Below are 19,253 nucleotides of genomic sequence, written 5' to 3' on the forward strand. Positions count from 1 at the left end.
TCCTAGTATCCTCTTAATTTCTTGGGATCAGTAGTTACATTTTCTCTTTCATTTCTGATACTGATAATTTTACTTTTTCTCTTTTATTCTTGGTCTGCTTGGCTAGAAGCTTATCAGTTTTATTGATATATTTTTTTCAGATAACCAACTTTTTGTTTCATTGACTTGCTTAAAAAAGACATTGTTTTGCTCTTTTTAGTTTGATTTCTGCCCTATTATTTTCTTTCCTCTGCTTGCTTTGGTTTATTTTGCTCATTTTTTATAATTTTTTAAAGTGAAAGCTTAGCTTATTTATATCAGACCTTTCTTCTTGTTTTTGAAAATTTTTTATTTGTATTTGTGTGAGAAAGAAACAGGAAGGGAGAAAGAGGGTGGAGTTGCTTTCACTTTAGTTGTGCATTGATTGCTTCTTGTATATGCCTTGACCAGGCCAAGCCAGGGTCTCCTTGCTCAAGCCAGTGACTTTGGGCTTTTTCATGCCAGCAACCTTTGGGCTCAAACTGATGATCTTTGGGATTGTGTGGACAATCCCCTGCAAAAGCCAGCAACCTACGCTGATGAGCCTGCCCTGAGAACCAGCGACCTCAGTGTTTCTAACCAGTAACCTCAGCGTTCCTGGTCGACACTTTATCCACTGCACCCCAACCTGTCAGGCTGAATTTTTTAAAATTTAAATTACAGTTTACATTCAGTATTATTTTGTGTTAGTTTCAGGTGTGCAGCATAATGGTTAGTCAATCATGTGCTTTACAAAGTGTTTTCCCTGATATTTCCAGTATTTTCTTTTCTAATGTATTTAATGCTATCGTTTATCTCGAAGACTTTATCTACATCCTACAAATTTTATGTTGTATTTTTAGTTTTGTTTAGTTCAGAATATTTTTCTAACTTTCCTTGAGGCTATTTTCTGGGCAGTTACTTAGAAGGGTGTCTTTAGTTTCCAAGTGTTTGGAGACTATCCTGTTTTTGTTTGTTTCTTTTTCTTTCATACCTAATTCCATGATGGGCAGAAAATGTATTTTGCATGATATCCCTTATTTTACATTTGTAAAGGTTTGTTTTGTGACCCCTGGGATGGTCTATCTTGAGGAATTTTGTGTGTGCATTTGACAAGAATATGTATTCTGCTGTTATTGGGTGGAGTGTTCTCTAAATATCAATTCTATCTAAATGATTGATGGTTTTGTTCAGTTGTTTAGTGTGGTGATTTTCTGTCTACCAGTTCTGTCGACTACTTGAGAAAGGAGTGTTGAAGTCTCAGTTTATCTATTTTTCCTTTCAATTCTGTCAGGTTTTGCTTTATGTATTTTGAAGCTCTGTTGATAGGTGAATGCACATTTGATTGCTTTTTGTTCTTGGTTAATTGACCCTTTTATCATTGTGTAATATCCCTCTTTATCCCTGATATATATAATTTTTCTTTGAAGTCTACTTTGATATTAATATCACTACTCCAGCTTTGTTGTCACTAGTGTTTACATGTTATACCTGTATTTTTACTATTAACCTACCTATATTATTGTATTTAGAGTGAATTTCTTATGGAAGCATTTGTTTTTAATTGTCATGTTTATTTAATTTTAGTTTGCCAATTTCTATAGTTGGATCATTTACATTTAATACAAGGATTGATATGTGTGGATTTATGTATGCATGTTAATGTTTGCTTCTCTGTTTTTCATTCCTCTCTTTCTCCCTTTCCTGTCTTCTTTGAGGTTATTTGAAATTTTTTTAAATTAAGTGAAAGGCAGAGACAGTCTCATTCATGCGCACTAACCAGGATCCACCTGGCAAGCCCCCTACTGGGCAATGCTCTGTCCGTCTGGGGCCGCTGCTTCATTGTTCAAGCTATTTTAGTTCCTGAGGAGAGGTTATGGAGCCATCTTCAACACCCAAGGCCAACTTGCTTAAACCATTTGAGCCATGGCTATGGGAGGAGAAAAGAGAGAGAGAGAGAGAAGGGGGAGGGGTGAAGAAGCAGATGATTGCTTCTCCTGTGTGCCCTGACCGGGAATTGAACCTGGGACTTCCACACACCAGGTGGACAGTCTACCGCTGATCCAACCGGCCAGGGCCCTGAACATTTTTTTGAAATGTTTTATCTCTTACTGTCTTTGATTACCCCTCTTATTTTCTCTGTACATAATGCATCTTTTTTCTCTGGATCTTGTTTAACATGGTATAGAGAATATTGATACTTTTGTTTTAGCAGGCAGTTGACCTGGCTAGGGTTCAGGTCACAGGCTCCAATCAGCTTTCATTATAAGTTCAATTTTCAAAGTCTCAAAAAAAAAATTTTTTTTTCAGTCTCTGCTTTGAAAAAAGTTAAGTCTGTCCTACAAGTTAACTGCTTACTGGCCTATCTGGGCTCTAGGCAGTGATTTACCTTGTATTTAAGTTCTTAAAGTTTTTAGGGTCAGCTGTGCATGTGCAGCTGGAGGTGAATCCAGGAATTCCTAAACATCTTTATTTTTATTTATTTATTTATTTATTTATTTTTTGTATTTTTCTGAAGCTGGAAACGGGGAGAGACAGTCAGACAGACTCCCGCATGCGCCAGACCGGGATCCACCCGGCACGCCCACCAGGGGCGACGCTCTGCCCACCAGGGGGCGATGCTCTGTCGCAACCAGAGCTACTCTAGCGCCTGGGTCAGAGGCCAAGGAGCCATCCCCAGCGCCCGGGCCATCTTTGCTCCAATGGAGCCTCGCTGCGGGAGGGGAAGAGAGAGACAGAGAGGAAGGAGGGGGGTGGAAAAGCAAATGGGCGCTTCTCCTATGTGCCCTGGCCGGGAATCGAACCCAGTTCCCCCGCACGCCAGGCCGACGCTCTACCGCTGAGCCAACCGGCCAGGGCCATCCTAAACATCTTTAAATGGTTCTTTTCCTGTGCTTCTCCCTCTCTGTGGTCTCAATAGTACAGTTTGATTCCCCAGAGCTCTTCTTTTTGGTCATCCCACCAGAAAGCTGGGCCTTCATTTGCCCTGCTATGCTGTTCCCTCCCCATGACAACTCGCACATCATGAGCCAAGGGGCAAGGAGAGCGGGGAAGACAAAAACAAAGGGTTTTGCCCTGTCCTCTTGGGATCACATCTCCTCTAATAAGTCTGTCAGTGATTAGAAAGTCTCCCTTCCCTTAACTCTTCAGACTCCTTCAGGCCCTTGCTACTGCTGTTGTCACTGCCACTACCAAAACAGGATTTTTTTTGTGGCCTGAAACATGTGAGAGTGAGAAGAGAATAAGAGAAATGAGGGCTGTCCTCTATTCCAGTGTTTTTCAACAGCTGGTCTCTCTGAGCCAGAAACAGAGAGGGCCTCCTGCAGCTCTCGGCACTGGTGCCCACCTCTGCACCTGTGCGCCCGCTTAAAGCCACCTGAGCCAGTAGTCACTGGTCATACTTGATTATAGGTGCCTTGAAGACAGGTATAACATGACTCTCTTTTCTTTGTTAATCTCTGCACCTTCTTCCACATCAGTCCCACTCAGTAATCATGAAAAGGAACGGTATCAGGGCCGGTGGTGATCAGACTAGGTGGTGTGCCGTCTCTAGGACATCTCTCAGAGTATTGGGGAGGGGATGTGTTATGAGGACCACTGGTGGCAAAGCAATCTTGGGATCGCTGCTGTGTGCTGTGTTGATGAGGTCTGTTTTGTAAGGGAGATTCCTTATCTGTGACATCGGCTGTTTGTTTTTCCCTTCAGTGTGTTAATACTTTGAAGGGTCAGAAAATAGGAAACAACCCCATTAGGCATGAGATTCAGAGGGCTCAGTCTGTGGCTGACTGTGAGAGTGGAACTGCCAGATAATGGAGGCTGATACCAGTTCCAGCCAATTCTTCTTCCCTTTGCAAAGTGCTGAATGACAAGCAGATTTCTCAGCTCCAAGCAGGCAGTTGCATTCTGATGATAAATGTGTCTCTAGACATAGTAGCTTGTTAAGTGATATTTACCAGGGTCTCTGTGAAGGGCCCTCAGCCCCCAAGGGAGCATTTCAAGCCTTCAGCTGCTCAGCTGTTTAGTTAGTGCCTGTGGTGTGGTGAGAGGAGTAAAACCTCATCCCCTGCTCTCCAGCAGGGTAGAAGCCATGGCAGTGTGCTTAGGTGCCCAGAAGTTTTTTGGTTTCTCTTGCTTCCTATATTCACCCTCACCTGTCCCCTCATCCAACCCCAGCAGAGAGAGAGATGGAATATATGAGAAGCTTCGCGCCTAAAATGGGAGGGATGGGGAAGCCCAAGCCAAGGCCTGAGCTGGGCTCAGCCCCAGCTTATCTTTAAGTGCTCTTTGGCCAAGTTTCTTGGTTTCTCCAAACCTCAGTCTCCTCAGAAGTAAGATAGAGATGATAAGAGTCACCTCACAGTGCCATACTTCCCAGACTGTGTCTCATTTGACTCTAGTGACCCAGTAAGGGTCTTATTATGCTTCTCTCTCGTGTAATCGATGTCACAGGCTCACCAGCCTGGTTATTTGAAGCAGGTCATGTTCAACTTAAACCTAAATCTTGGTGCAAGACCCTCTTCCGTCTGGGCAACAGGAAGTTGTTCCTTTCCAGATCCTACTTCTCCAGCATGAGAGGCATGCATGTCTTTGAGTCTGTCTTCTGCCTCCAATGCCCTGTTGCTCACCACCCTTCCACACTGGTCCTTAAGTCAACAGGAAACTTGAAACACAGTTGCCTCAGAGCTATCTGTGGACTAGATAGCATCATTTCCACAATGTCTGAGTGGAATCATCATGCCAAAGGCAGGCGAGGTCTTGCCAGAGAGGTCTGCCTTTGCTGACCGCAGTCTCCTATGATGTACGGTGAGGACAGTGAGTGGCAGCCACAGTGCAGCACTCCCTCGGACACATGTGCTCCTGTGGCATCTATCTTGGTCTCCTATGGCCATAGTGCACAGCTTTTAGTTTAATAAACCTTTTGTCATTTTAATAATACTGATGAGTCAGGCACTCCTGGGTATTTCTGTTTATTTAAAACCTATTGTGAGATGTTCTATTACATTCTTTCATAGGGGAAATGGGAATTTATTAATTCAAATATTGTAACATTCCCATGCTGAGCTGGGAAAATGGGCTCCAATCAGCAGTGATTCTCAAGCCCACACTTCAGACAGTGGCTGCTCTGCCCGACATTGTACTACTCATGTGCATGTCTGTCTCCCAATCTAGAAAGTGCCTTTTGGGGCTGTGGATCCCAGTCCTAGCTGGTGCCCAGCACATGGTAGGTGCTTAGGGACTGTTTCTGGGATGGAATGGACTAGCACTTGTGCTGGGAGATTGCCACACAGCCACAGTCACCTGAGCTCCGCTCCAGGAAGAGCACCCTTGCAGCCCAGTACAGACACAAAAGATGAAGCTGCTCCTTTACAAATAGTGCTGAGCACCTAGTGTGTGTCGTGTTGAGCACCTATTATGTGTTGGACATAAACTAGACACAGGGAGTGCAGTACTGGCTCCGGCACAGCTCCCTCCTGTGGAGAGTGTCCAGTGGAAGAAGGCCATAGGGACGCCGAGGAGGTTGCGGGGTGACCTGGCCTCAGGGAGGCATTCAGTACCAGGGCTTTGTTGGGTGGGGGGATAGCACGGACCATGCAGTAGACTTCTATGCTTAGTGCTTCCTGTCTCTGATTGGCTTTCTTTGCACTTTTCCTGCAGGGCCTGTGCCAGCAGTGAGACAGAGAGTGAAGCTGGAGACATTATGGACCAACAGTTTGAAGAGATGAACAACAAGCTTAATTCAGTGACTGACCCCACTGGCTTCCTTCGGATGGTTCGCCGCAATAACCTCTTTAACAGGTGCATGTGGTCTCGTCTCCAAGGCCAGTGCGGGGCAAGGTGCCCTGGACACAGATAACATGCTTTTGGATGATGCTCTTCCAGCTGGCAGGGCTTCTGGTTCTTGTCACATGTTTGCGGAAGCAAGTGTGACACTTTCATGACCCCATGCTCATCAGGGCCTCAGTGTCACAGCAGCACCTCTGCGTCAGTGAGAAAACCTCACTGAGTTGATGTTTAATAAACCTTTTGTCAGGGCAATCTGCATGTGGCTGTGATAGGGGCAGTTGGCCACTTCTTCACAGGGCCATGGAGCTGCCTTCCTAATACTAGGTGGAAGCCAGGCCGAGTAGCATCACGTACTTCTTTGCCAGCTTATGCCTGTAACTCATGGGCTGGGCACCTATGTTGACCCTGCTGACCTGAGGCTGAGGGAGGCCAGGGAGAGTGGGATGTTGGCATTGCTGGAGGGAGCACTGGGCCAGGCCCAGCCCACCTGTCTGCCCTGAGGCCCCATCTCCCTATTACTTGATCAAATAGGTCTTAGTGGTTTTGAGATGAGTTGAAATTGCCAACCAGCATCCCCCTGCATCTAACTCTTAGGGGTGACAGCTGAGCTGCATCCAGAAAAACATGGGCAGGAAATTGGGGTTGAGGGGTACCCATCCCACTGTCATATAGCTGCCTGGCCACAACCTTGGAGTCACATTTGGATAGGCCTTTCCAGAAAGACATCTGGGACTCTCTCAGGTCTCTGTCTCATCTGAGGGCCTGACTTTAAAGGGCAGCAGATCGAGCCTGGAGCACAGGCGGGAAGGGATGATGGTGCTCTGGGCAGAGGCAACCTCTGCCTGGCGGCCCTGCTGTGCGGGCATTGTGTGCCCGGTCTGTTCCTACTCAGGGCCTGGTTTCCTCTCATTATTGTGCTGTCAGGGTGACAAACGTGTGTTTACTTTCCCAGGGGTAAGCTGAATGGGACGGGAGCCAAGGGCCTGGGATGTAAGGACTGGCAACTTGGTTGAATGGAGACCAGACTTTAAGCTGGTTAACTCCCAGTTGCTCCTCCTTCCCTAGCTCTTTAACAGGTGTCTGTTACAACTCTCAGTTTTATGTAGGGATGGGATCGGGGGCAGGAGGCATGGGAGTGGGCCTGGGTGCTCATCCTCCTAGGCCACCTTCTCAGCCATGAAGCAGGTGATTCTTGACTCTGCCAGGCAGTGGAACCCATGGTTGTAAACTTGGGTGGGGAGAGCTCAGGACTCAGGGTCTGGATATGTCGCATGCCATCTGTGGGGCACTGGGCAGGTGATTCTACCACTTTCAGCCTGTTTCCTCAGCCCTGAAATAGGGGTGAGCTTTCTATTTTGCAGTGTTCCTTAACATGGAAATTAAAGGAGTTAATATCTTAAAAACACACTACTTCCTAATGCCCAGAAGGCACCGTACACATGTGGCTTCCTACTGTTTTGCATAATGTGAGAAGGACAGTGCTAAACTTGAATTCCTAAGATAACACGGGTAGATAAACTTGGGAAGGGGTGAAATTAGTATGTACTTTTGCAGCAGGTGTTGGCCATCTTGGATTGTGGCCTCACCTGCCTTTCCTTTTCCTGTCCCACCTCATGTCTTTTACATGAGCGAGTCCTAAAGGCAGGCCATCAAGTGCCCATGGTCGACCTGGTCTCAGGCACACCCATGAGCAAAAGCGCGGCCTGCAGTGGAGGTGGGAGGGGATGTGGTGTGCACTGCAGAGGAGACAGGGCCACCTCTTCCCAGGATTCCTAAGGGCCCCGGGAAGAGCAGTGACCGGAGAGGACTAACACTGTTCCTGTAGGATTGCCCTCATCAGTAGCTGGGACCCATGCAAGCCTGTGTCCCTCTCCCACTCATGTATGTGTGTTTGTGTCTGCGTGATACGTTCACATCATTCCTGCCTCCAGTGCCACCCTGAAGCTAAAGCAATGCCACCAAAGTCCACTGTAGGCAGGAGGCCCTGGACGGGTGGTGTGTCCTGTACCCCCAGGACTTGGCGTTTTTCCGGGGTGAGGCACACAGTGGAGGGGAGAAAACTTGGGGGCTCTAGGACAGACCTGGATTTGAAACCTGGCTGTATGTTTTATAAGTAGGTAACCTTGAACCTTTTATTTTGTCATCTGGAAAATGAGAGTAGATGTCTGTGGACAGAGCTGTTATGAGGATGCAGTAATGTGATGAGGAATAGAAACCCTGCTGTGCAGGATGTAGTTTCTTTCTCTCCCTGCTTAAGTCTGAGGTTACTATGGCACCAAAGTGGGTGAATCAACCACTTTCTGAATCAAATATTTACCCCCAAACCCCAAAACCTGATTGAATAGCTTGATCTTCCTCCTCTTACAGCCTCTCTCCGGCTGCCAGATACCAGAAAGCCTTTGACTAAATGCAGACTGATGATCTGATTGGATATCAGTTACAGCCACAACCCTGGCCTTGAGTATTGAGGTTCTGTACTCAGTTCTGACTGGTGTCCTGCCAGTCCTGTCCTCTGCTGTCTGTTGGTGGTCCTGAGGCTCTGGGCCAAGGCTCTGTCTTGGTGGCGATTCTGAGCAAGGGCCTTTCTGGCCAACAGCAGCTACATAGGGCAGCTACATAGGTGGGTCCAGTCACTGGGCCTTAGGCAGGAGCCCCCGTCCTCCTCAGAGACCTCTGCCTGTCCCCATGTGCTGCCTGGAAGTACCCACTAGGCTGGCAGGCCCCTCCTGTGCCACACTGTGCTCCTCCTCCCCAGACAGCGCAGACACAGATGTAGTCAGCTGTGAGACTGAGCCCTGCATCGGAAGTCACTTTAATTATTTTTTATTTTTATTCATTTTTTAGAGAAGAGAGAGAAAGAGAGAGAGAGAGAGAAAGAGAGAGAGAGAGAGAGAGAGAGAGAGAAAGGGGGGGAGGAGCAGGAAGCATCAACTCCCTTATGTGCCTTGACCAGGCAAGCCCAGGGTTTTGAACCGGCGACCTCAGTGTTCCAGGTCGAGGCTTGATCCACTGCACCACCACAGGTCAGGCGGAAGTCACTTTAAAGTCAGGCCCATTGGGTAGTGACAAGTTCAGAATGCAACAGAATCCCCAAATGGTTGCCTCTAAGTATCAAGTTTGCCAGTATATTTTAAGGCAAATTTCATTTATAAGTAATGTTTTCTTTACCACTTATTTATTTGTTCACTTTCTTTTTAGAGAACTTAAAACAGTTTACCAAAATATTCAAATGCTACCAGATCACATAAAAAAATTAATGGATGAAAAAATCAAGATAGAAGGAACATACAGGTAGAAGAAAGGGAGTTTAGGTACAAAACACACATTGTTGGCACCGCTGGAGATGGGCATGGATTGGACCCTGAGAACATGATAAACCCATCCCCTACTGACTGCCCAGCTCTGGTCATCTGTTCTGACCCCTGAGTGCAGTCAGCAAGTAAAGTCTGTGCAAGACTGGCCTGGGGATCAGGTTTTTTTCAAAGCAGCCATTTCCAGGCTGGGCCGTGGAGCCTCATGCACATGTGGCAAAGAACAGCTGGTTACAGCTGAGTGCCCTGCATGGGCAGAGGAGGTAGGCCCGGGCCTTCTTGGTAGAGACATGAGCCACAGTCCTCAGTCTAGGCCACGAATGTACCCACAAACACGAAATGCCTAGGAGAGCCCGAAAACCCAGGGAGAGAAGCCACGTGCAGCCCAGACTCATCCCTGGTCTTGGGAGGGGCCCTGCCCAGCCTGCCAGGCCTCAGGCTCTTCTCCCGAGGAGGGAGCAGACCCAGAGCTGCACTTGGTAATTAAGAAGGTGAGCAGGCAGAGAGTGCTGATGACAGTTTATTGAATAAGGGCTTAAAATGCAGCATTGACAGCTTTCATCTCCCAGAGGAGACAACCCTTCGTGTGAGGATGTTCAGAGGGGAGACTCACTGAATGGTACCAGGGTCCTTTTCTTAAATTGAATTGAGGCAGCTCTGGCTTCCTGAATATAATGGATTTGCCAATTAATTTTTCCATTGGTGCCTTAAAACCTAGGTACTTGTTCAAACCGGAGGCCAGCCCTCATGCTCAGCAGACACAGCTCAGAGCTGCAGATCCAGAGAGCAGGAGCTCTGCTCACTGTCTGTTGGGCTTCCTCAGAGCAATACTGCTGTGAGGCCGGAAGTCCCCACTGGGGTGGGGGGCTCTGAGCATCTTGAAGTTCATGAAGAGTAGAGGCAGGTCTCTCCCCAGGCCCAGAACGGGCAGCCTGGCTCTCCCTGCTGGAGTGAGTGCAAATAGGAAGCTACCCAAACTGGCTTTCAGAGAGTGAGAATGTGTGATAGACATCCTGAGGTGAGGAGCCATGTGCCTGAGCACAGGAGGAAATGCGTGGCTGAGAAAAGGCAGCCAGCGACTCCTAGAATGAGCTCACCACCACTGGGAAGCAGCCTCCTTCCTCCTCTCCGCCCCCTGCACAAGCCCAACCAGAGGCAATGTCCTGCTAGAGACTGGTGCTCTGTGTGGTGCCCGTCATCCTGGGGAAGAGGGAGCACTCCATATGAGTGTTCAGGGCCAAAGGTCACCGCAGCTCTAGGCTTCGGCTCCCCAGAGAACAGAGGTCCCAGGCTGTGGGCTTTCTGCTGCCTGACTGCTTTGAGAAGCAGGTTCCTTCCTCTGTTATGATGGCCTCAAGTGAGATGCTTAATCTGGAGTCCTGTTTACTCCTCTGTAACAGTGGAAGGGGCTGGGGTACTTCTTGGTGAGGATGCCAGGGATATACTCATGTTATGACCTAGATCTGGCCCACACCAGAATGCTCCGTATCAGTACTCTTTTGTTCTCTGCCTACAGTAGTCTGAAAGATGCCATGGCCAGGTGTGCTTTGAGGTGAGTACTCCTGGCTTGGCTTACTCCATGGCCCTGTATCCAGATAGTCAGATGGGAAGGACCTGCGTGCCTAGTGGGGAATGGAGATCAGGAGGCTAGAACATGGAAAATAAGTGGGAAAGGAGAGGACACTGCATGGTGGCCTCGGCTCTCCCACTATGTTCAAGCTTTAAGGCCACATAGATGCACATTTGCAGCATCTCTTGGACCTTTCATGGTCTTCTGAGATCATAAGCTCCAGGAGGATAAGGACACAGTCTCTCTTTTGACTCTGTCTACCTGCAGTCACCTGGGCCAGCCCCTAGGAGGTGTGTACTGCTTGAGAGAGTGAACACCATCACTTGCCCTGGAGCATGAAGAGCAGAGCCCAGGCAAAGCTGGTTCCTGTGTCAGTCAGGTTGCCCTTATGTGTTTTCATGACATGGTGCCTTTCCTAGCTCTCCCCTGCACCCTGCCTCTCCCCAAACCACGGAGTCCTGTTTGTTCATGGTCTGTTGGAGTCTGCCCCTTTCAGGGCCGCCTGCTTCCAGGTTGAGGTGCATGCAGGGGAAGCCACTGCCAGCTGTTCACGAGCTCTGCTGCCTGACGATTCTTCCCAATCGTGCCAAGCTCCAGGTTGCTGGTTCTTCCTCCCAGGCCACAGAGACAGATGGGACAGACTCTCAGGGCCAGGTCACTGTGACCATCCCTGGAATCCTCAGGTTGTGAACCCCCCTGCATTAGTCTCACCTAAGGGGGAGTCAGCCCCCTGCTCCCGTTTCTGCCTACTCATTGAGGTCTCCATCTTTGAATGTGAAAGCCCAGAAAGCAATGTGTGTAGGTTGTGGCGGGGGGCTCACTACGGTCTGCAGTCTGCCCAGGGACCTAGCTCAACCCCTAAATGGACCCTGGCTGGGAAGCCAGCAGCTAACTTGTGCCCAGAGCACTGCGGTTCTGACTCAGACTTCCAACACGCCTTCCTCAAGTGCCCCGCTGTGTCCCCTCCACAAAGGCTCATTCACACCTGGCAGGCACAGCGGTCCCGACAGGGCTGCATGTGGGGCTACATCAGTGTGTGCGTGTGAGTGAAGCCGGCACATGGGGCCTTCTGCAGCCCCGGCCCAGTTATAAATCTTCCTGCCTGGGTAGTAGATCTCTTCATCCCTGAAGGGAGATTCATGAGCAGTGAATACTGCCCAGGCTGCCTGGTGTTTGTCATCATTCCAGAGACATCAGCTAAACACTGATGCTCTTCTCTCCTCGGTAGCACTTCTCGTGTCCTCTTGGAGCCCCTTGTTCTACATGTGCAGGGGCCAGGCAGCTTCCCTCTCGCCTGCCAGCCTCCCTGTCTCCAGACACATGCTTGTTTCCTCTACTTCTCCTGTCACCACACAGATGGCCATGCAGTGGAGAAAACGAATATTTCTCCAGAAGTAGATTAATAAACATCATCTGAGGAACAAGCTAATAAAGACACGTGGTGTGAAAAAATGCCAAGAGCTAGGCTGTCAATTAGCCAGCCAGAGTCCCTGGCAGTAAATGGATAGGCCTGGAGGAAAGCAAGCCAGTGCCACCTGCTGGAGCTGTGCGGTGGTGCAGCTGTGAGTCCAGAGCTGCCCTCCCTGGCTGACTGACTGCAGAAGGCAGAGGCTCCTGCAGGGGCCAGGAGGGCGGGGTCCAGAGGCCAGTGCAGGCCTACAGGTTGCTGGGTATGTCCTGAAAGTTGGGAAGGTGCAATGAAAACCTTCCAGTGAGGCCTGACCTGCAGCCTTGTACATATTTCTTGCCCTCTCTGAACCTTGGTTCCTAAACTGTAAAGGAGGAGCAATCCCACTTTATAAGGACCTGAGAGGGAGATGTAGATGTGGCAGGCCTGGCTGGTGCCTGACTGGGGAGCCCAGCCCCTCCTGGGCTCATACTCCTGCCACGTGGGCAGTGTTTCCACCTCTCCAGGCACCCATTGTAAGAATAGAGCACTGTTCTCTCCTCTGGGTCCAGAGAGCTGAGGCAGAGAGAAGTCAGCCAGGCTGGCAGGCTCGTAGGAATCAAACAGTGCAGTGACTGTGAGGTCCTGTGACTGAGGACCCCGACCCATCCTCATGCCATTCTTCCACAGTGCCACGGATGCACTAGGCTGTTGGGAAGGAAGCAGCTAGGAAGGTGCTAGATGTGCTTGCAAGGACAGCAGTCCTTGTCCTTGGGATGCCGATCACCAGGGAGGGGTCAGATGGGCTGGGTGTGTGGTCCCAGTATTTTGGAGTGAGTTTTGGGTCAGCTGGAAGGAGTGCCCAGTGTCTTCCCTGCACAGCTTGCACTCCTTGTGTACAGAAAGGAGTTCAGAGCAAGAGGGTAGGGGCCGAGGGAAGGTGTTCTAGGGCTGGAGTCTCTCTCCAGTGGGAGTTTTTTAGTTCAGAGCCTTGGGGTTTATGGACCAGGTCATACCCACATACCTGTTCATACCTGTCAAGCACTGTCAGCCAGGCTTAGAGCTCAGGACCCGCTGCCATTAAGCTGTGACTCTGAAATCTGACCACAGGGGTGTGCACCAGCAGTGCCAACTCTCCTGGGCAGGTGACAGCGCTAGAAAGATATGCTCACACGTGACACAAAGGATGAACATAGGAAAGGCTGCAGGGCTTCTGGCCACAGAAGCTGTGGCAGTGCCCTGTTGGTCAACAGAGGGCTAAAAGGAGCCACCAGGTTTACGATGACTTCCTAAGTTGAGTAAATTTTTAATTTTTAGAACTAAAATAGACCTACAAGGTCTTTAGTTCACCCCCACCCCTTTTATAATATAAGCAAAGAAAAGAGGGGAGTAGAAAAGGCACTGGCCTCCCCGAGTCACACAGCCATGAGTCCTCTGTGTTGTCTGTGTGCGTTCCTAGGCAGGGCTAAGCAGCTGACTGCAGGCTGTTGATTGAGTGTTTCTGTAGGCAGATCTCTGGGTGGACATATCTTGCACCAAAGCTGTCATGGGTCACTGTCAGTGCTGCAGTAAAAATAGAGCAACACAGGAAAGGGAGTTTTTTTACTGTAGTCTGCACAGGCAGCTGCGGCACTTACTGTTTGTGGCAGTGAGGACACAGCTGGCCTGCCACTATTACCAGTGCAGGGTAGGTCCTACCTCCCAGCCCTAGTCTGAGACCCTCTCCACATCTGCTCCTCAGTGGAGCTCTGGGGTCCAGGGACCCTCAGTTGCTCTTGGCCTTGGTTTTCTGTCCTCCAGTTCTCTGCCCTCGAGTCTGTCACCCTGGGATAGCTCCCCAGTGGGCAGAGCACCTGCTGTCCAGGCAGAGGACGGCATGGGGCTGCCGGTGCAGACAAAGCAGAAGGCAGTCCTGCTGTAATGGTGGCAAGCCAGGGAGGGTGCTGCCTGAGGCTGGGGCTGCTCCAAGCAGATGCCTCCAGTTCGGGGAAAAAGAACCTTGATCAAAAACAGTCTTTGACCTCAAATTATTGTTTAGGTTGGTTTTCTTTTTGTTTGTTTGTATGGTTTTTTAATCACCAGCTGAGCATTTTCTGGGCTTTGTTTACATTGAAAAGGACATCTCAGAGGATAGCTTCCTGCCACTGGAGAGGAGCACAGAGCAGGGGGCAAACTTGGGGCTTCCCGCCTAACCAGTGCAGGAAGCCAGGTGGCCTTCTCTGCCGCCCAGGCCTCTCTCTCACTCCCCCTCCCATCAGCTAAGGCTCCTCTGCCTTCTGGTTCCGGATGCTTTGCAGTCATGCTTTCCAGTCCTGACACTCCTTGCCTGGAGGCTACACTTCGGCTCTGCAGATGTAGCAAGCCAGGCCAGAGGGTAACTGACTTGCCCTAGGCCAGGCTGTGCCCAGCAGGTCCATCCACTGCACGCCTCCCTACTCCATCCAGACATCTGCCTCTTTTGAATGCCCTTCCCTGGCACTTCTTTGCCATGCCGCTTCTATTGTAGAAACCATGTTTCAGCAGCTCACACTGCTAACAGAGTGCCCTGCCCAGGCCTCCAGGTTGCGCACAGCCTGAGGTCCTTGCCCTTGGGATGCCCATCACCAGGGAGGGGTCAATGGGCTGGACATATGGTTCCAGTGTTTTAGAGTGAGTAATGTTTTGGGTCAGCTGGAAGGAGTGCCCGGAGTCTTCCCTGCGCAGCTTGGACTCCTTGTACCCAGAAAGGAGCTCAGAGTAAAAGGGTGGGGTTGGGGGAAGGTGTTCTAGGGCTGGGGTCTCTCTCCAGTGGGAGCTTTGTAGTTCAGATCCTTGGGGTTTATGGAGCAACTCCAGCCGTCACTGTGAGGCCCTGCAGCCACAGCATTGTCTGGGGACATGGCACTTTCCCTGGATGTCTGCAGCTGGGTTACCCAGACCCAGGTCTCTCAGTGGGGTTACAAGGCCACAGTCCAGGAAGACACATGCCCAGGGGTGAAATGAGAGGTGTACAGGGGAGGACACCCAGTGGTCCTACTGCTGTTCCATCAAGCTGTCCCAATGGCAGTGCGGGCTCTCCAGTCTGTGACCCATCTGCCAAGAGTGCGAGCACGCACACAAGTTCATGTGTAGGAGTGCAGTAACATGACAGTACTGCGTGTCACGCCAGGAAGTCCCCTCCGTCCAGATTGGTGCTCTCTCCTTCAGGGTGGTGCTGCTCTTTGCAATGTGTTCTGGGGAACTAAGCAAGCCTCTGATTGTCACTCCAGGGTTATTTGTGCTTCACAGGTTCTGATGGCACAGACAGGCCGTGGCCTCAGTCACTTGTAATTATATATTTCTCGAGTGAGCAAGATGGAAGAATGGACAGGAGTGGCTTTCAGGCCCCCTAAGTCCTTGGCGTTTTCTTCCCTGGCAGTGAGCAGGGTGGGGGGCCGAGGGGTTCCCAGCCTTGTTTGTCACAACCCTAGAACTTAAGTAAAGGGGGACATTGTGGAGGATATTGAGGGAGGGGGGGAAGATCAGAGGGCTGAAGTCAAACCTGGAAAACATATGAATCCTGTAAATTATTTCTTCTGATGGCAATGGACCCTGGCCTGACCATGGAGCAAAAGCCACCTACTGTTTTTTTCCTTAGGTGACAACCAAGGAGTTGCTACTACTGCTAACGACCCAGGGACTTACCAAAGCTTGGCAGTGTATCTGGTTTAAGAGCTGGTCTTTGTCCTTACAGGTCTTTGAGCACTCAGCAGAACCCCAAAACTGTGGCCTTGGCCAGTTAGCTCAGTTGTTTAAAGCATCCTCTAATACAGCAAGTTTGCGGGTTACGTCCCCGGTCTGGGCACAGACAAGAATCATCCAGTGAATGCATAAATCAGTGGAACAATAAATCAAAGTTTCTTTTCCTCTCTCCCTCCCTCCCTCCTTCCCTCCCTCTGTCCTTCCTTCCGTCCTCTCTCCCTAAAATCAGTCAATAAATTATATATTAAACAAAATTGCACAGATCAAGGTTAAGAGACCACTGACCACCCACTAGCCACGCAGAGCACGCACCAGAGACTGTTCTGAGGTCACACTAGCCAGGTTGCAGAACAGGCTCAGAGAGTTGTGTGGGGGCAGCTGGGTCCCTGAATTGGAAATGGGTTGTCCCCTCCTGTGCCTCTTCTGCTTACCTGTGTGGTCTGTCCTCTGCAGGGCCTCATGGCAGTGCCTGCTGGTAGCCTGGTGCTTAGGAAGCACTTTCTAAACGAATGAGCAAATGAACCAATGAATGTTCTCATCCTGTGTCAGGAGTGTGAAACTTGGGGTCCTTGGGATTGAAAATACCATCAGTATTAATATAACACTCCCTGCAAACATTGGAGCATAAAAAGCAAAACAAAGCCCTGTGGCCATGCATGAGCCCAGCCACTGTGCAAGTGCTGCCGGGTCAGCTGTTCCCAGTGCCCCCACCTGATGGGGGTTGGGGCTCGCCTCGAGGCCTTGCATTATGCTGGGCTCCGGTGGCTGCTGAGGCTGACTTGGGGCTAGCAGGCTTCTTATCTTGTCCCTGCCTCCTGCCCCAGATTAAGTGGCCTTGGGGCATGATCCTCACCATCAGTTTGTTGGCCACTGCTGATTCTAACTGTCCTCACATTTGTCTTCACACAATCATGCTACACAAGGATGTAATTAATCCCTTGAACAGCACTTTGGGATGTTTGATTATTCAGGAAAATTCCATAGAAATGTGAGCTGTTGTGTGCAGCTGGTCACCCAGTGGCTTCTGTCAGTGTTCACTGCTCTGTGAGAATTCTGAGCAGGAGGAGAAGGGGCGAAGCCAGGCTGGGCTGGGCCGGGCCCTGCCCTGCAGCCCCTACCTGTCTTCCCCAGGAACTGGGGCACTGAGGGGTGAATGGCGAGTCCCTGCCTGCCTCGCTGGTGCCCTGCTTAACACTGGCCCTTCTCTTCCTCAGGAGCTGCCAGAGCATGACGAGCTTGGTCAGCAACACAATGTCGCCCACCAAGGACGGGACCTCCTCTCTTCCCAGGAGGCAGAGCTCATTCGCCAGGCCCCCGCTCCGTGCTCTGTATGATCTGCTCATAGCACCCATGGAAGGGGTAAGTCCCCCGGGCCGTGGGGCTTCATGGCATCCGAATGCATCATTTCTTGCTCCGTGCCCACATGGAGGTTCTCCAGAAAACCAGCTTTCTCTGTCCAGCTTCTCAGTCAGCGTTTGAAAGTTGGCCGCTCATTTAGACAAGGCCCAGAGCTTCCAGGTCGGAAGATCCGTGTTTGAGCCCTAGCTCTGCTCCTTCCTAGCCTGGTAAAGTCGGCCTTGGTTATCTCAGGTACAAAATGAGCGAGACTCCCTTCCGAGCTTCCTCAGTCACTGGGAGGCTCAGGAAGGCACAGGGTACATCCCAGCAGCTGTCAGTAGGAGCCACCTAAGCAGATGCCATGGGGAACATGCCCATGGCTCTGCTGCACCCTGCTGGGTGCTCCCCCACAGCCCCACCTCTCATCTGTGGGATTCGCCTGAGTAACATCAAGCCAGGCCTCTGCTTTCTGATAACAGGTTCCTTGGCTTCCGCCATCGTCAGGAGTCACTGACTCCGTCAAAGTCCAGTGTCAAAGATACCGTTGAACTTAGTTTCTCAAGATGGTTGAGAGTGGCTGCTGCCAGTTTTCTGTGGCCCTGGTCTTTGCACACCATTGTTCAGTCTTGACAGGGCTCTCTAACTAGGTGGGAGTACTGAGGGCTTGGGGGTCTTTGTGAATCTCAGTGGTGAGCCCACCAGATGCTTTTGTATATGAGTGTGTGTGAGTCAGCTCCAGCTACTGTAACAAACACACAGACTGGATGGCAGAAACAACAGACACTGATCTCGGACTGTTCTGGAGACTGCAAGTCCCAGATCAGGTGCCAGTGTGGTCATTTTCTTGAGGAGGGTTGTCTTCCTGGCTTGTAGACAGCTACCTTCTCACTATGTTCTCATATGGCAGAGAGAGAGAGTGAGAGTGAGAGAAAGAGCGAGAACACTCTTGTCTCTTCCTCTTGTAAGCATGCTAATATTATGGGGTTCTTGCCCTTATGACCTCATTTAAACTGAATTAACACCCAAAGGCCCCACCTCCAAATACCATCACTCTGGGAGGCTAGGGCTTCAACCTATGACTTTGGAGGGCAACAAACGTTCAGTCCCTAACGGCCCTGGGAAAGCACAGGTTACCTGTAGCAGGTGGAGGCTGCATCCTCCTGTAGGCAGGAGGGGCGTGAGTGACCAGCCCTCAGAGAGCAGCCAGCCAGCCAGATTAGTCCCGCAGATGCTGGCAGGACCACTCAGCAGCTCTTTCTTCCTCTTGGCAGACGTGAAGCACATCTCAGAGAACCACCTTGACAGCAGTGCCTGTCTCTAGGAGGTGTCTGTGTGTTTCCCTGCCTGGCCTCCACGGTTGTGTCTCAGTTGCCTGATCTCATTTAGGAGGCAGCACAGCCTCCCCATGCACCGTGGACTTCCCTGGCTTGGGGAGACAAGGGTGGGGAAGCACAGAGCCTTTGGGAGCCTGCAGGCTGGACTCAAGTCTGGCACTGCCCATTCCTGGCTAGGCGGCTCTAACCCCTGCTTCCCTCCTTGAGTACCTCTGTCCTCAGTAGAGAGTGAAGATGCTGCTGCTGAATGTGTCAGGTTAGAGCAGGGATGGGGTTAGGTGACTGTGAAAAGCCCATGGGCAGCGGCAGCGACTGTGTGTCTGGTGGATGGTGGCTGCTGTGCCCGTACCTGCCTCTGAGAGCCCAGCCTTCCCTGTCCTGGAGCCTCCAGTCCTGACAGCACAGGCCCAGCCCTGCCCCTCCTTCCCTGCGATGCACTGACTCTTTCTTCTTAGGGTTATTATCCCCTCAGTGTCCTCCTTTACTGAGAGGACCCAGACTGCAGAGAGTGCTCAGAGCATCTCAGATGCCATCATAACTTAGCCTGATGTATGTGCTGTACCATCCATTAGTGGGCTGTCTTTGCATTTTGCTGATGGTTTCCTTTGTTGTACAAAAACTTGTTAGTTTGATGTAATCTCATTTGTTTAGCTTTTCTTTTGTTTCCCTTGCCCAAGAAAACATTTTAGAAAACACATTGCTACGAGACATGTCTGAGATTCCTATGTCTTCTCCTAGGATTTTTATGGTTTTGAGTCGCAGTTTTAAGTCATTAATCCATTCTGAGTTTATTCTTGTGTATGGTGTAAGAA

The 19,253-nt window shown here is 50.3% G+C and overlaps 1 protein-coding gene across 1 annotated transcript in view; it reads left to right on the forward strand.

Moving 5' to 3' along the window:
• Nucleotides 1-19,253, forward strand: part of TTC28 (tetratricopeptide repeat domain 28) — a 654,105-nt gene that overhangs the window by 597,211 nt on the left and 37,641 nt on the right. Inside the window, exons 13-14 of the mRNA XM_066370598.1 lie at nucleotides 5,653-5,793; nucleotides 16,984-17,128. Of these exons, the coding sequence (XP_066226695.1) occupies nucleotides 5,653-5,793; nucleotides 16,984-17,128 (286 nt within the window). The remainder of the gene's footprint in view (nucleotides 1-5,652; nucleotides 5,794-16,983; nucleotides 17,129-19,253) is intronic.

Source organism: Saccopteryx leptura, chromosome 2, assembly GCF_036850995.1.
Source record: "Saccopteryx leptura isolate mSacLep1 chromosome 2, mSacLep1_pri_phased_curated, whole genome shotgun sequence".
Taxonomy (NCBI): domain Eukaryota; kingdom Metazoa; phylum Chordata; class Mammalia; order Chiroptera; family Emballonuridae; genus Saccopteryx; species Saccopteryx leptura.